The 16,125-nt window shown below is 40.7% G+C and overlaps 1 protein-coding gene, 1 long non-coding RNA gene and 1 other non-coding gene across 4 annotated transcripts in view; 2 read left to right on the top strand and 1 right to left on the bottom strand.

Moving 5' to 3' along the window:
* Nucleotides 1-16,125, bottom strand: part of Clybl (citrate lyase beta like) — a 222,812-nt gene that overhangs the window by 14,261 nt on the left and 192,426 nt on the right. For both annotated transcript variants that reach the window (XM_021181768.1, XM_021181769.1), the window contains exons 4-7: nt 13,120-13,221; nt 11,236-11,329; nt 9,803-9,970; nt 4,842-4,966 (exon numbers count right to left, since the gene is read on the bottom strand). In XM_021181768.1, the coding sequence (XP_021037427.1) occupies nt 4,842-4,966; nt 9,803-9,970; nt 11,236-11,329; nt 13,120-13,221 (489 nt within the window). The remainder of the gene's footprint in view (nt 1-4,841; nt 4,967-9,802; nt 9,971-11,235; nt 11,330-13,119; nt 13,222-16,125) is intronic.
* LOC110309239 overlaps nt 1-16,125 on the top strand; it is an 86,498-nt gene that overhangs the window by 63,057 nt on the left and 7,316 nt on the right. The window contains exon 2 of the long non-coding RNA XR_002379677.1: nt 1,773-1,851. This is a non-coding gene — a long non-coding RNA (uncharacterized LOC110309239). The remainder of the gene's footprint in view (nt 1-1,772; nt 1,852-16,125) is intronic.
* Nucleotides 903-1,009, top strand: LOC115029262. Its single transcript, XR_003834841.1, has one exon. It is a non-coding gene; the product is annotated as a U6 spliceosomal RNA (small nuclear RNA).

The following is a 16,125-nucleotide window of genomic DNA, read 5'->3' as shown; positions in this document are numbered from 1 at the left end:
TTTCACTTTTACCCGGGATTTACCCAGTGCTGTTGCTATTCAGAAATAGATGGGAAAGGCTGTGTGGGATGGGTGGCTGGGCGTGGATGGGGACACGCTGTCACCACTTAGTGGTGCAAATCTTTCCGTGGACAAAGACAACAACCAAGTCTTTGGGTGGTTTGTTTGATCTGTGTGAAAGGGTGGCAGTGGGCTTTCTGGCGCTTGAGCAAGCGGGAACAATATTTTTGGCTGGGGAGATTTCTCCAGACTTCTCTCGGGGAGCCTTCGAGAGAGCCATCTGGATCCAACAGTGTTTCTTTTTGTAAAGCTCCTCTGCACTTGGAAGCATAAAGGAAAGGTGCGGAGCTGCAACCACACCTATGAAAACCACTTGCCTTCTGTACTTGGAAGGGGCGATTCAGTACAGCTGGCAGTCCGAGAGGAAAGGAAGCAACTCCTTTATGCGTTAATAAGAGATCGCTTGTAATTGATGTTCCCCGAATAGGAAGTGTTTATTAATGTCAGCTCATTAGTCCACACTATTGCTCCTTCATGAGTGAAACCGGAACGTTCCAGTTACGTGACACTTATGGCGGTAACATCACTACTGACCTTGTCTTGACCTTTATAACTGTTAATGGGACCTGGATCTTGAACGAACACTCCCCACTCCCTCGGTGAAGCTGTAATGAATGAAAACTGCTAAAAATGTTCACACAAAATCCTTCCAAACCCACATGACGCACTCAGGGCAGTGATGGGATTAAAAAGAGATCGCCTGGAAAATGGAATCAAAACTCAGGTTTGTAGCCAGATATGGCAGAAAAGTCATCATAAATACGATGCATGTATCCGCTATTCCTTCATACTCTCCACGCCGGAAGGAAGTGGCAACTCTTATGTTACGATCTCCTTTGATTGTGCTTCCTTCAGCAGCACAGATACTAAAATTGGAAAGACGCTGCGAAGACTAGTTTTGCCCTTCTGCAAAGATGACATGCAAGTTCAGGAAGAATTCTACGTTCTTACATGTTGGGAAAAAAAAAAAAAGATTTTCTTTGATGAGTGATCATTTTTAGAAGGCAACGAGCTGTTTTTTGAGCTGTCATCTTTTCCTAGCAAGCGATGAATGAGGGGAAAAAGCCTGAGCAGCAATGTCATAATTCAGATGTGAAAAATACACAGGGTCAAATATGCTTTTAAATATTGTATTAATACATATTTTACAGGTACTAAATTCTATGTAATTACAGTTTCTGTTGATCCCAACAGTAACTAATGACTTGAGAAGTTCCCACTATAATTATCCAGGTTTCACATTATGTAAAATTCTTAGTGGATTAAAAAAAGAAAAACAAGAAAAACAAGAGAGCTATGTGTCTTCATTAAGCAAACACTAAATCCAGTTCTGAATGGAGAATTTCCAGATATTATAAATCTCCACAATGAAAAAAATATATATATAAATGACAAATGGATAATTTTAAAGAAAATCCTTTATACTTTTAAAGCAAATCGCATGGAAATGATTTATCCCAGCAAACACATTTTACCAAGTGTAGTAGAAGAACTAATGGTTTGCAGGTTGTATTTCAGAATACAGTTTTTTTCTGGAAGGAAGGAAGAATCTGTCTGGTTAACAATGTTAGTTAAATTATAAATACTTTACGTCCTGGGAATTAAAACAGGAATAGAGCGTATGCTGAATGACCTTTTAGTAACGGATTTTAATAAGAGAAACCAAGCTGAAGTTCCAAATTTTAGCAAACTACTTCTGTTCTTATTAACAGGGATGGCTATGCCAGGTAAAACTGGCTCATCTCAACCTATCTTTTGAGTACCACTACCTGCCAAAGGGTCATAGAAGAGGTGAGTTGAGTATCGTTATTTTTCTAGGGTGAATTGTTTTCTCATATGCTCTCATACTAAGTGCAGCAGACTCAATTTCCATGGAACTGCTAACTAAGAGAAAGGAACACAGGATGATGAAAGTCTTGAGCCCCAACAACTCACCTGCTCGTGATATAAGCCTTCCCGCGGTTGTCATTTAGAGAGATGGGGAAGAAAATGTAGGACTTTTCACTATTGCCACTATCAGAAAACATAACTGACCCAGTGTTAACTGCCAGCTCTGGCCACGCTTCGGTGTAATTGAAGATGGGGGTGGGAGAAAAGCAAGGGTACATCGTAGTGCCTACTTGGACTGTTTCTACTTAAAGGAATTAATTAAATGAAATTTTCATCAGAGGAGAGGGATAGGGCCTCGGGGAAACTCATGAGCACCTCACCAGGACGCAAGCCATCCATTTTCCAGCCTTGGGAGTCATCTGTGCTTTGGACAAAATATCCAGGAGTTCGTATTTTTCATAAATGGTACTCATTTGAACTAAGACAGATGAAATGTTTGTTGGAGGTGATACTTCCTACCACTGAGAGCTTTTTTTATAGGAGATCTCTGCCAAAATAACCCACATACTATTTAAACCACACAAGCCCTCAAGACCCAAGGCACCTACCTGCAGTCCCAATGTTTGAGGCCAGCTAGTTTATAGGCGCAGTGAAAGGATCATGCTAACTGGATAAAATAACCATATGTCCCCACCGGAGGCTCCATTACTTGAGTCATTTAAGCCTCTCTGGACAAAAAGCACCAGGGCCATTTGCTGTTGGAAATCAAACCTCCACAAAGTGGACATAGGAGAAATGACCTAATAGGTAATGCCGTCTTCTGTGTTAAGGAAAGCTGGCCTGCCACACTGTTGTGAAAGCGAATGCCCTAATTATACCCCAACAAGAGGGGCACTTCTTATTTGGAGAATGAAAAGGGAAAAAAAGCCCAGTTTTAACATTTACATCACCATTATCAAAGGCCTGGGCAATTTTCCCTAGGAATAATATTTTCCAGATATAATGGAAAAAGTGTGTGTGGGGTGGGGTGGGGTGGGGCACAGTTTGTAGTCTTTATTCAGGAACTTAAGAGGCAGAAAGGGAGTGTTTCTGTTCTGACTTTTGTTTGGGAGCTGGTGAGGTGGGGGGGGGGGGGGGCTGGTGGGGGGGGGGGGGGGGGGTGTAACCTTTACCATCTGCTTATAAGGCCAGGTATCGCGTTCGGTATGTTTCAGTGTGTCTGGTTCACGGAGGCAGAACCATCCACACTGGATCTGTCTGCCATCTCAAGGGAGCACATGCTGCCTCAGTTTACTCTCTCAATATGCATTTACTGCTTGCACACTGTCTGCTGGTATAAGGCAGAATAGAGGAAAAGGATACATAGAGTGCGTGCGTGCGTGCATGCGTGTGTGTGTGTGTGTGTGTGTGTGCACTCGCTACTGTACACCTGTGCGTGTATATGTGTGTGTGTGTGTTTCTGCATACATACAGGTATGTGGGAAGGACATGATGGAGTTGTTCGCATGTGTGGATTAAAGATTGCACAGCTTTTCTTTCTAGGTAAATATGTTCATTTATTGGCAATCCTCATTTTGGATTGAAATACAGAAGAAACAAATGTGAAATACAATTTCAACTTAAAATTACTTTTCTGTGAAATAGATAATTTTTTGATGGCTGCTACTGACATGAAATGAAAAAAAAAACTTATTTTTCGTAATTTGGTATATTGTCCAAATAGGATCTTTCCTATGTAGATATTCTGCCTTTGGATATTAAGGGTGTGTCTGTACAAAGGTTAGTCCGTGTGTGGGGCAGGGGGTGGAGAGGGAGAGGGAGGTGGTATGCTTGGTCAGGGTTGAAGGCAGACATCCACAGGGAATGACCTATTTAATGTTGTCACCCATTTGTCCAAGTCGTGGGACTTTCATGTGTCCTTGCAGCCAGGGATCATGTAAAGGACACTTCTCACATGGGTGTCACAGGCCCACCACTGAAAACCAGATTTTGCTTCTTCTCTGCTGTGTTTTTATTTATTATTTATTTTCACAAGGGTGAGTGTTTAACATTTAGGACCTTACTAATCTTTTAGCATCTTCCTCTCCTAAGTAATTTTGAGTGGAGGGCATGACAACTCCATTCCTTACAGAAGTCACGGGCTGAGGTGAGATTATCTCCGGGATAGATTTAGAAAAGCAACGTCCCCCCATCCCTCTGAAAAAGAGGCAAACGGTATTATTGCAAATAACCTTTAAGATAATTAACTAACAATGCTGCAACTAGCATAAAATCTTCCTTCAGGCGACACCTAATTTAAGTGTTACTGGCACAAAGTGGAGACAGATTGTGCATTACCACCGCAATATTTACATAGCAGAAACCCACAGAGCGGGAAACGCCAGGCTCAATGAAGCACTAAATTAGAACAACCGTACCCAGTGTTAATTTGCCTTTCATTCTTTCCAAATCTCAGGTCCAGAAATCGGTACAAATCCATCTACAACCTCCTACTCCTAAATGACTAAACCCGAGGAGATGTTAGGACTTTTTCTTTTACCCTACCCCCACCCCACCCCCCCAATTAAAATAACTTGAAATTTATTTCTTCTCTCCACAAGAACCATGTGGTCAAACTGTGATTGTTTCGTTGCAACGCGCTCCTACTTTGATCTGAAATCACTCTCGTACAAGCGCCGCGTCGAAGACGACACAGCAGAGCCTATTCTGAGACTGCCAATACAGCTTATGAAAAAAAATAAATAAGACGAGACAGGGGGACCAATTAGTGAGATATTTAGGGAAAGGAATAGTTGTCTACCTTCCGCAATTTTCTCATTGATAAATTTTATTTCCGTTTCACATTTCCCATTTCTCCTGCCAAATGTAATGAGTTTTCCTTAAGCCATTCTTGTCTGTAATATTTTAAACTCCAGCACCACTCAAATCGAGGTATCAACAAAAACATTTACCTTTCCCAGCTGCTGGTGTTCTTTGAAGGCAGCAATCAGCTCTTCAGCCCACTGAATTTTTTCCGGGGTTGGAGTAAACTGTTCCTGTACCACTGCAATCTGGTTAGGGTGGATCACCTGTTTACCTGCAAAGAGAGCAACCACACTGGAGGCTCGGGACAGGCCAGATGCACCCAGCTGGGGACATCCCTGGACGCTTCATAGAGTGGGTGCTGAGGAACTGAACAGTACAAAGTAAAACCTACAACCAGACACAGTTTCCCAGAAAACCACATAAGAGCAAACACAAGGATGGGAGTTACTGTACTCTAGATTTATGTAGACGTGCGCCTCCAGCGTAGAAAAGCTCGCATTTTTAGTTACAGGTGGCTAGATCGGGCAGCTTGTTAAATAACTACTTTCCTTGGATTTTAACTAGAGAATGTCTGCAAGTTATCCATTATTTTGAGTTAAAGGTAGAGTGAAATTAAATGAGAATTCTCTCAAATTGTCTAAGCTGTCTAGTGCTTGTTTGCAGGGGGGAGGGGCGGGGGGGGGGCTTGTGGTGTTTTTCTATAGCTCATATACCAGTGACAGACAGTTATAGTTCAGCTCACAGTAGATGTTATGATCATATCAATACCAAACACTGCCTTAGAATGATACATTTCATTTTTTTTGAGCATGTTATTTTAAACATGTCAATTTCAATGAAAATACGTCTAAACTAAAAGGCAGATTTGAATACTGTGACATCTAGATTACTCTATCTCACATTTTTTAAATAGAAAGATTAGAGAAAATTTATCTGTTCCAAACTATATCTGGATCTTCCCTTTCTCCTTATAGTATGAGAGTTGTTTTGTCTTCAAGTGATAAGAAATGGTATCTATGTAGAAATATCTTCAAAAGGAAATTGTATCTATGTAGAAATACCTTCAAAAATCCTTGATTCTTTTTGAAGTTTAAGGGTTTTAAATAAAAGCACCATCCATATACAAGCCTCAAAGGATTGTATGTAATAATAATAAAAAAACCAATTTAACAATTAGGGAAGTGTGGTATCTAATCAGGTCATTAATAAAATGCAATATAATTTAATGTCACAACAATGAGATTAAATTGCATTACATGATAAAGTTATGAACGTAAATTGACTCTTTAAAACTGATGTACACTTAATGGCTGCTGACTATATTTGTTGTCTCATCAATTTGCTCTGCTTTCTAAACAGTTGCTGCAATATTTAACACTATATGTCACAGCCCACATGTTTTTATAAACTACCAGTTTCTATTACTATACTTATTCAGTTGAACCGATAAAGGAGCAATGTTTGTAAAAATAGTAAAACAGGGTTTTTCTTTTTCTAGTGTTTTTAGGTAAATAGATAATATTCTCTTTAAACCTCAGCATAATTAAAAATTCTGTTATTTCATTCTTGCCTGCCAGCATAGTAGAAAAATGTTATGAATCTATATGCATAAAGGCACTTCAAACTATTTGAAGACTAATTTTTAGAGCCAACTAATAGGAGCTACAAATGTAAACTCTTTTCAAATAGTAGATATTGATTCCACATTTAATTATAAATAGTTGTAATAATGTTATTTAAAGAGCTTGACAGTGCCCGGTAGTCATTTCCTAAATTGCTAGCCCTGGATTTCATAATTTATGTACATAATTTACATTGCTGTGCAAAAAGGCGGATTTCACGGGAACTTCTTGGTACAGACTCTGTAATGTGAGGAGCAAGTGTAACTAGTTAGCTGGGTTCTTGTGAATGTAACAATGTAACTAGTTAGCTGGGTTCGATGTAACAATGTAACTAGATAGCTGGGTTCTTGTGAAACCTTCCCGCTGCTCAGAAGCACGCAAGTTTCAGTACGAGGCCACTCTTATGTGTTGTGGTCTTGAAATCTAATGTACACTTTCATGCCAAGGATTCTTTTGTCCATCTATGTACATTCCAGTGAATGCATAATGGGCTTTAATGCCATGTGGGGCACAAGCAAATATTTTATCCACAAGAGTTCTTATTGACAAGTTACCAAGAGGGTGCAAAATTGGACGGCATTAAAATTTATGACCGTGAGATCCTCTTTACAAGACTGCTTGATATATCTTGCTTTAAATCAATACCTGTCAAGTTTTTTAGGCAACTGTATGATGGTATCATTTTTGTCTTGTACAAAAGACTGCAAAACCATTCAGAAAACTATATTGCTTCATATTCCTAATCTCGCCTAGCAGCCTGTAGTGCCATATAACCATAAGTAAGGGCTAAGGCAGTGGGAAAAGCTTCCTCCCACAATTAGTTTCGGTCTCTTTTTATTATTTAAAATACCCTAAAGTTAATGTATACAGCAATTGGGATTGAAGTTAAACCAATCAACACAAGTGGGGACTCCATCCAATAAAGACGGCAAAAAGAAAACTACAGCCTACTGTTTGATATGATGCTAGATTTTCTTGAGGGAGGAAAAGGAAGGGAGAAATTATATAATTTTATTATAACCTCATAAAATAAGGCTGTATGTGTATGTACACACTTAAGTTTTCATGCTGAAGTACTGAAAACCCTTGCCCTGGCCCAGTCTCGAGTTATGAATAACAGGACACTTTGGCTGGTTTTTAGAGCCTTTGACCACTTGCTTCAGATAAGTATTATACAGTTGGTGACAACACTCTGCCTTCTCCTCTTGGCCTCACCCCTGCCCCATCTTCTGCTGCTTCCCTCCCTCTCTCGTGCAAAGTTTAAGGTATCACAAATAAGTTCCAAAAATTAGTACCCTAGGATCACGAGAGTCATAAAACACTCAGAGAGAGCATGAGTTAAAACATACAGAGTCTTTTGATCATTTTTTTTTTTTTTTTTTTTTTTAGTGTGCAGAAATATAGTCGGGGAAACAAAGACCTCTGAAAATCAGCATGTATGTGTGGAGTGTGTGGCCCCCCAGCTTACAGCTTCTGCCACTTGGAGGCACAATGGGCATTGTGCCCTCAGTGCCTCCCCGCACCCCAGCTTCCATCTTCCTGTGATTTAATACTCCCCGTTGGGCAGAAACAATAGTGCCAGGTCCATAGGTTCTTCGTGCTGAGTTGGGCACAGTCTAGACATTTAAACCGGATTTGAAATAGCTTGTCTTCTGAGATTGAATTGGGGGCCAATTCAATTCAGTCCTGTATCTTGAGAAAACTTTGAACCCCAGAGGAAGCTGGGGGTGGGGGTGGGGAAGTAAAGCAGGGACACGAAGGGCTGGTGGCTGAGACCAGGGTGCCTGGCAGCCAGTGCCACATACTGTAGGCCAACCACATCCGTCTCTTATTAGATAGATTTCATGGGCCTTTTTCTCCCAACTTTTCCATTGGGGCCACATCCTGACTGGCCAGGACAGGCATGCCCGACCCACGTACTGATTAGCAGGAGGATTCCTTTCCCTCTTTGCCTCTGTTAAATATAAGGAGAAAGCACTAGTAGTTCAGATCCGCTAAGAAACATCGCTGTGCATGGGATCATGTGTCTTTAAGCTTAAGAATTAGAGGTTCAGGATTATGTCAGTACTCTGTTATATATGAAAAGCAACATCAGTTTATTTCATCCTAAGATAACTAAACTATTGCTTAAGTCTTTCCATTTTGTTTCAGGATAAGACATCCTCCGCCAACACACAGTTTACATTCCAAGGTAATTTGTGAGACATGTAGTTCAAATCTGACTAGGTATAGTATCAAAATAATTTATAAAAGGGATAAACACCATTCCTTCCTTCTTCTCCTTCTTGCTGGGTACATTTACAGTTAGCAATCTTAGCACTTTCAACATAAGAATCAATGAGAGAATAAGAGAGAGACAGAGACACAGACAGAGAGACAGAGAAAACACGTTATCATGTGTACACAACCGAACAGGACCATTTATACATAAGATTCTATTACGGTTTTCAAAAAAAAAAAAAAAACAAAAACAGAATTCCATTGCAAAAACCTGATTTTCAGTTTCCTTGAACTCACAGGGACAGGAGTGATGAGCACTGGTGAACGTCAACTGCCTGCCTCTTCCCCATACAGACCCGTGAGGGATCCACTGACCCCGGTGCCAGCAGGTACCCACAGGTGGCAGCAGGTACACAGACACTTATGGGGAGACACAGGAGGAGAGAGGGGCTTCCCGTGGCCAAATGCTTTTTAAAAATAGTCAGAAGTAAAAATCACAGGTAATAGCAATTGAAAATTAATCAATACTTTAGCTATTTTAGAAACATTTTCTTATATTTCACCAATCTAAATTCTGACTGTTTTTCACTCTCAAACCTTCCCATCATAGTCTCATCCTTTGCCTGGGATCAGCTCAAATTAGACTGATAAAGAGACAGAAAAGGAAAGTATAAAGGAAAAAAATTCAATCAAATATTTTGTTTTGTGCCAGGCGGTGGTGGCTCACGTCTTTAATCCCAGCATTTGGGGGCAGAGGCAGGCAGATTTCTGAGTTTGAGGCCAGCCTGGTCTACAGAGTGAGTTCCAGGACACCGAGGGCTATACATATGTATATATATATATATATATATATATATATATATATATATATATATATACACACACACACACACACATATACATATATATTTGTAATTTGCAGAGACAAAAACAAAACAAAACAAAAAAAGACAACAAAAAACAAAAACAAAAAAATCCCAAAACCAAAAAAAGAAAGGAAGAAAGGAAGGAAGGAAGGAAGGAAGGAAGGAAGGAAGGAAGGAAGGAAGAGAGAGAGAGAGAGAGAGAGAGAGAGAGAGAGAGAGAGAGAAAGTAAAAAGAAAGAGAGGCAACAACCCATATACAACCCAGGTGACAATCATCAGGTGCTCTCTGCTCTGTGCAGCCTTCTCATGTTACAAGGTATGGGGTCCGTAGACATCTATATTTTCTGGAATGCCCACTAATGTACACATTGCTCTTTAAGACAGCACCAGGAGTCATACCAGTGAAGCCCATGGCGGCTGCTTCTCTTGACTGTCTGAGAAGTCCGTCTTCATCTCGGAAGTCAATGTACACAAGATCTATGGCTTGTAGGCCAAAGGCCTTTGCCGTGACAACAACCTTCTGCCGGGCATAGAGGATGTCTTGGGTGTCTTTGTTGCTTGTTGCACCTGGAAGTGAGTTACGTGTAGAAAAAGGGAGGCTTTAACCTTGGAAACCAAACCCAGGCGTATACTACAGAAACCAGGTTATAAAGACATGCGTGACTCCCTGGCAACTGTCTCCCAGAAAAGTAACTATTCCAATACACAGGAAGGTAGGTATATAGGGAAGAAGTGTGGAATGGCATATATGTCTAGTGGACTGGAACAATTTCCAATACAATCACTTGTAGTTGTGTTCGGGAGAGGGAAGCGGATCACAGGGGCCCCTAACAGATTTACCTCCTTTGTGCAATCACTTGGAGAGTGTCAGCCCAAAGATAACACTATAACAAGTGTCCAGGAAGCTGTGTGTGGGGGTGGGGGTAGGGAATGGCTCACTTCTTAGGAATGGCATAAGCTGGTCTTGTGACATCTGTCTTCAAAGATGTCCTGATCTAGTGCTTTGGGGTTTGGTTGGACCTGGGGGTGGGGGGTGGGAAGACCCTCACTTTGGGAGAGGCAGAAAGTGCCTGAATGCCTTCTGTAATAAAATACACTTAGCTGTGGGACACAAGAAGGTCTCTGGAAAGCCTTGTATTAAAATAAAATTTTCTTTTTCTCCCTGAGGGGAGGGAACATGTCAGTGTTTAAACTTGGGCTATAATACCCACTGCTCAGGAGGAGTGTCCCCAGCCCACTGGAGTGTGGTTCTGAAAACAGTTTCTGTAACCTTGGCCAACCATAGTTCTAACTCTGTAACTCTCCAACCATAGACACACCCGGAAAAGGGCTCAAGGGATATCAGCAGGGCTGGTACAATAAATGCTCTGAAATATACACTAAGGTAAATTTACAATCTATCTTAAACATGCCTTCTACATTCAACATAGAAACACGGCATCAGGGCCCATGCAGAAGCACTTGGACACTCCATTTAGAGGCTCAGGCCTTGTGCTTAAGTGAAGACCACAGATTTAAGCATCAGTAGTAGTAGAAACCGAGTAGACCCCATACATTCTTGAACATGCCTGAGGTTGTGGAGGCTTTTATTAGTTATTTTATAAATGAGTAGAAATAATAAAGTGGGATTCTGGAAACAGGAGATGGAGCCTAAATTATCAGGAAGTGGTGGTCAGTTGTCATGAAAAGGCACCGGGGCTAGCAAATACACATTATTATGTAAATGTCCCTTTGTGAAGGAAGAAGAAAATTCTTGAGCATGCGCACACTCACACACACACACACACACACAACTGAGGGCAGGGGAGATGTTGGAGACAGATCTTTGACACCTATGCTGGCTCGAAAATCTTCTCCTCCAAAAACGACTGCATCTAGGCAAAGACCCACTTGAGGTCCAATCTTTAGTGTTTCTTCACACACTGCCTGGAAAAGAGCAGAGCAGGGTCTCAGAGGCTGGGAGCCAGTGCATCAGCAATAGAAAAGATCCAGATCCTAACACACTTAGGCTAAGACAAACTGAGATCTTCCCTACAACCTTTCATAGTCTTCAGAGAAACACCTCATACATACCTGCTCTGCCTGGTGGTTTCATCAATATAGCTATCACAGTTTATTATATAGTTAAAACACTCCAATTATACAACATCCAATTTTCTAGATAATTTTTGGTAAACACTTTTAGCTTTTACTATAGGTAATTCATGTCTCTCCAGAATTTGTTTTTGTTTTAAGAGGATTCTTAAATGACAAACATAAAACCACAAGAGAGGAGGAAAAAAAAATTTTTTTTAAATCAAACTAATTGGATTATTTGCATTGGGATCAAGTAACGTGGTTTCAGGCTTACAGTCAGGCCATGCAAAACCTACAACTTCAGAGAGAAAATAAAAATGCTACCAGTCACCCAGGGCGCATGAATAAAGCAACTCTGTGACACGTCCAGCTGAATGTAAAGACGAATCACGTTTGCTATAGATGTAGCTATGAGTCTTGGGACATGCGGCTGTAATGTACTAACATCTGTGTGGGTGGGGAAGGAGTGAAAAGAGCTGTGGAGATACTGTTGATTAATTTCAGGCATTGTGAGAGCTCCTAAGTACATTACTGGATAACTGGATAAAATGGCAAAATCGTGCTTTAAAATTAAACCACTGTGTGTATCTGATCCCAGCTCTGGGATATGCTTCTGATTATACTTGAGGGTGCTAGAGTGAGCTGAGGACTTTGTGGTTGTTTGTCTGAAGGGGAGACAGGGCTCGAGGCAGCCCCTAAACATTTGCACTGGGCCCTTCCTACACAGTCCTACAGATCTCCAAAGCTTCCTCTGAACCTGATCTACTTCTGTTTTTAGTGATTTTTTCCCCCCTCCTACTCTCTGGAGTGGAAAAAATTAAATAAATCAAAATGCAAAACCAAAACAAAACAACCAAGGGCTAGAAACTTCGGGAAGAGGTACAGGGAGTGCTAGACAGCCATTCAAAGTCAGGTGATGCGAGAGAGACACGTTCTGGGAAATGATACAAAGGCTTGAAGATCAAGAGGGACAAACAAGCTGGCTATGAATCTGGTAAGGCAGGTAGTTTGATGCAGCCACACAGTGGCTGAGAATTGGCTCAGCTCATCTTTTTTGAATGTGTGTTAGAAAACACTTTATGTTTGAAATGTGGCAAACTGAAACAAGAGGCTACAGATTATTTATAGGATTATTATTATTATAGGATTATTTATAGGACTATTTATAGGAACTATGAACAATAATCATATCTGTTAGGGATTTCAGATAATAGTACCAGAGGCCAGGGTATTTGAAAGACAACTGGTAGGAAGGGCAATTCAAACTCGGTGTATAAAAGTGAAAATTAAAATTTCCATATATGCTTAATCTATGCATGTACTAATTCAAAGCATATATTTATTCCGTGGTTTAATTTTTATGCATACTCCAGGAACATATAAATGTTTGGAGACTGAGAAGACCTCTTTTTTCTTTTTTAACTAGTTTCTTTGTCTTCCAAGATACTGACAACCTTGTTATTGGAGCTGGACAGATAAGAAATGGCTTGAATATCTTACTTGGTTTATAAATCTTTCTTTAAAAAAAAATTAAGTAGATGTTCAAATTAAAAACAAAAACAAAAAACCAACCAGAAGTTCTTTAGGAAATCAAAGTAAAACACTAACTCACATGACCACGCTAGGGATGGCTTCCTTACCTTAAAATTGAGCAAACCCATTGCAGTCTCCACAAAGGGGATTAAATTCATTGGTTGTTCAAGTTTTCGGCCTTTTAAGTGGAGTGAAAATTTGTCTGAAAACTAAAATCAGAGATGTCATAGGTGATTAGACAGAACAGAAGCTCAGCCCCTGAAAATGCAGACAGAGCAAGGCTGAAAGCCTCTGACCTGAGGAAATACCCTACCCCAGCCTCCAGCATCCACACAAAGGAATGGGGAGGGGGCAGGAAGGAAGAAGGAAAGCAGAGAAAACTGAAGGTAACAAGGTTCCCCCCCACACACCCCCACCCCAAATCACAGTGAAATCTCAAACACCACAAATCCCTTTCCCTCCCAAAGGAACACTTTGAGGCCTAGGAGCAAGAAGGAAGGAGAGATTCCCAGTTTAAATGTTTCCCTGGAAAACATATTTACTCAGGACTTATCACCCTCTCTCCTCCACTGAATGCAAATGGCAGGCGCTCAGAACAAAGCAGACCTCTCTACCTGCCCCTTCTGTTTTTTGTTTCAGACCCAACACCAACACATGTGCAACTGTTGGCTGCCTTTTACGTATGTGCAATCCGAATTATCCGTTATAGCGCCACTATCCTTTGTTCCAGAGGGTTTTCTTCATATATTTTTTTTAAGCTTACCTAGGAAGACCTTAAAAAGGAAGTTTAATTCTTTGAAGACCAAAGCTTGCCAATTTTTTCCATGAGACCAGTTCACAGCTAGCTCTGTGCTGCCAGTGGGGTAGCCCAAATTCCAAAATCTATCATCTGGAAACATACAAAAGCCCTTGCAGATCCTCCACACCCCCGGTTCAAAAACAGGGGGAGGGAGCCCCACAATCTAAATTGTAAATCTATTATGTCTATCTAGATCTAATAAGATGTGGGAAGATTTAAAAAAAAAGAAAGAAAGAAAGAAAGAAACACAGGTATAATAAAGATATTTTTGTAAATAAAGTTGAAAACATATCTATCCATTTAAATTTAAGGAATATTCAGCCATTAATGGATATCAAAGGAAAAGGGAATTTTAATCATCTCTCCATTCAGTCTCAGTTGGGTAAATCATATCTAAGAGATTTGCATAAATATAAACCATCAAAGACTTTTCATCTTCAAAGGGGGTTTCAAGACCCTATAAGCTTTGTACTGTAATCATCACAGGTCAACCCTGCAGGAATAGGGCTGCTATGGCAACATAAAAAAACTAATGCTTAAGGCTTAGCATAATATTCTCACTAATAGAAAGGAAACTCATTTTAAAAGCTGGCAGCCTATTTACCAGAAGCGGGATTAGAGGTGTTATTTCCCTTTTTACCTGCCCCTCCTTGCCTGCCTGCCCCCCCCCCCTTAAAAAATACCTAATCACTGGGATCTTTAAAAAGCTTTTGAGTGATTTGCAGTAACTTTACAATTAGGCTAAAATAAATCACAGCTTTCAGTAATGAAGAATGATTCCCGTTGCTCTCCGCCCCTCCCTCTTAGCCGGCGTCACCGTCACCTCTCAGTAACTTTCAGGGAACAGAATAACCCACCACAACAGCCAGGGTGACGAGAGGGCTGAAAGAAAGCTCAGGGGCAACCTGTACGGTATCAGACGCCGTGAAAAATAAAACGTAATTTATGTTACAATTAAACTTGAAAATGAGTAGTGAAATATTGGTGGCTTGGGTGTTGAGTACTTAGCTACTGATTTTCTTTTCTCATTAAAAAAGAAGGGGGGAAAAAAGGAAGGAAGGAAGGAGGGGAAAAAAGAAAACTTACAAGGCTACTTGAACTATTCTCTGGGATAGTCATTACAACTGCAAAATTCGTAAAGTTTACAACTAGGTAAATCTTTTACAAGATATCCCCTGTTCTTAATGAACAAAAATCTCCAATGCCTTTTGCTTTATAGTCAATAGGGGCATTTAAAAATTAAATATGCTAGCCCCTCCCCCACCCCATCCTCTTCTTTCTTAAAAAATTGCATTAAGTACTAACACAAAAGGTAACTAGTGGAGAAGTTTCAATTAATTTTTTCAAAAGGAGACGATTAAATGTTTCCGGCCTGGTAAAGTGTTCATTTCATCGAGGTGGAGGGGACTGGGGAGGGGGGCGTGAGGAAAAGAAGGGGGGAGAATTACAAAGAGACTGGGGAGGAGGTGAAGTAGCAGGGCTCAGCAATTCTTTCAATTCCAGTGCACACCCAATAGCGTGTTGGAAGAATACGCACTGTTGGGATTTGTGGGAGAATTGTCCCGCGACAAAAGAGGCAGAGTTACGCTTGTTACAGCCCAATAAGCCGTGCCAGTCAGACAAGAGCCCACACTAACGACAAAAGGCGAGCGGGCGATTCTCACACAAAAGAAAACAAGTAAGCCCATCTTTCAGTTGTGCGTCAGGCTTGAGGTTTTACGCTTCGCATAAATACAAACGGAGAGGAAAAATAAACAGCCCCAAAGACTTCTGCTAACTAGAAGTCCTATTTCAATTTCAGCGTCTCCCTCACATCCGAGGATTCGAAACAGCGATGCGAAGCTGTAGCTCAGAATTGGGGAGATAACCCCCATCCTAAGCAAGTGCGTGCGTTAAGAGGCACAATGGATGGAACCAAAGAAAGAGGGACTTCAGAATTCTCCATCAACTTAATACATATCTGAGTGGTGTTGGAGCCCCCAGGACAGTCATAAACAGCTAGACAGCTAAGCCTAACCTTGCTGAGATCTCCAGTTTACTAAGTAAACACAAGCCCTTGGTGACCGGTCTTTAAGAGGATCCCAACGCAGAGCTGTCAACACAAATACCTTACCATTTTCATGTACGATAGTTTTCAACCTTCTAGTAGCTGCATTTGAAGAGTATACCGTGAAATAGACAAGAGTGGCCTCTCATATCTTATATTCAACTAATAGAGTACAAACATTATTACTGCAATATGGAATCAGTATTGAAATTTTTGAGATACTCTTCCATTTTACTTTATCTACTTGGAAAGAACATCAAGTCTCTA

The sequence above is a fragment of the Mus caroli genome, chromosome 14 (assembly GCF_900094665.2).
Source record: "Mus caroli chromosome 14, CAROLI_EIJ_v1.1, whole genome shotgun sequence".
Lineage (NCBI taxonomy): Eukaryota > Metazoa > Chordata > Mammalia > Rodentia > Muridae > Mus > Mus caroli.
Note: the sequence above shows the minus strand (reverse complement) of the source record. Positions and strands in the feature narration are given on the sequence as shown.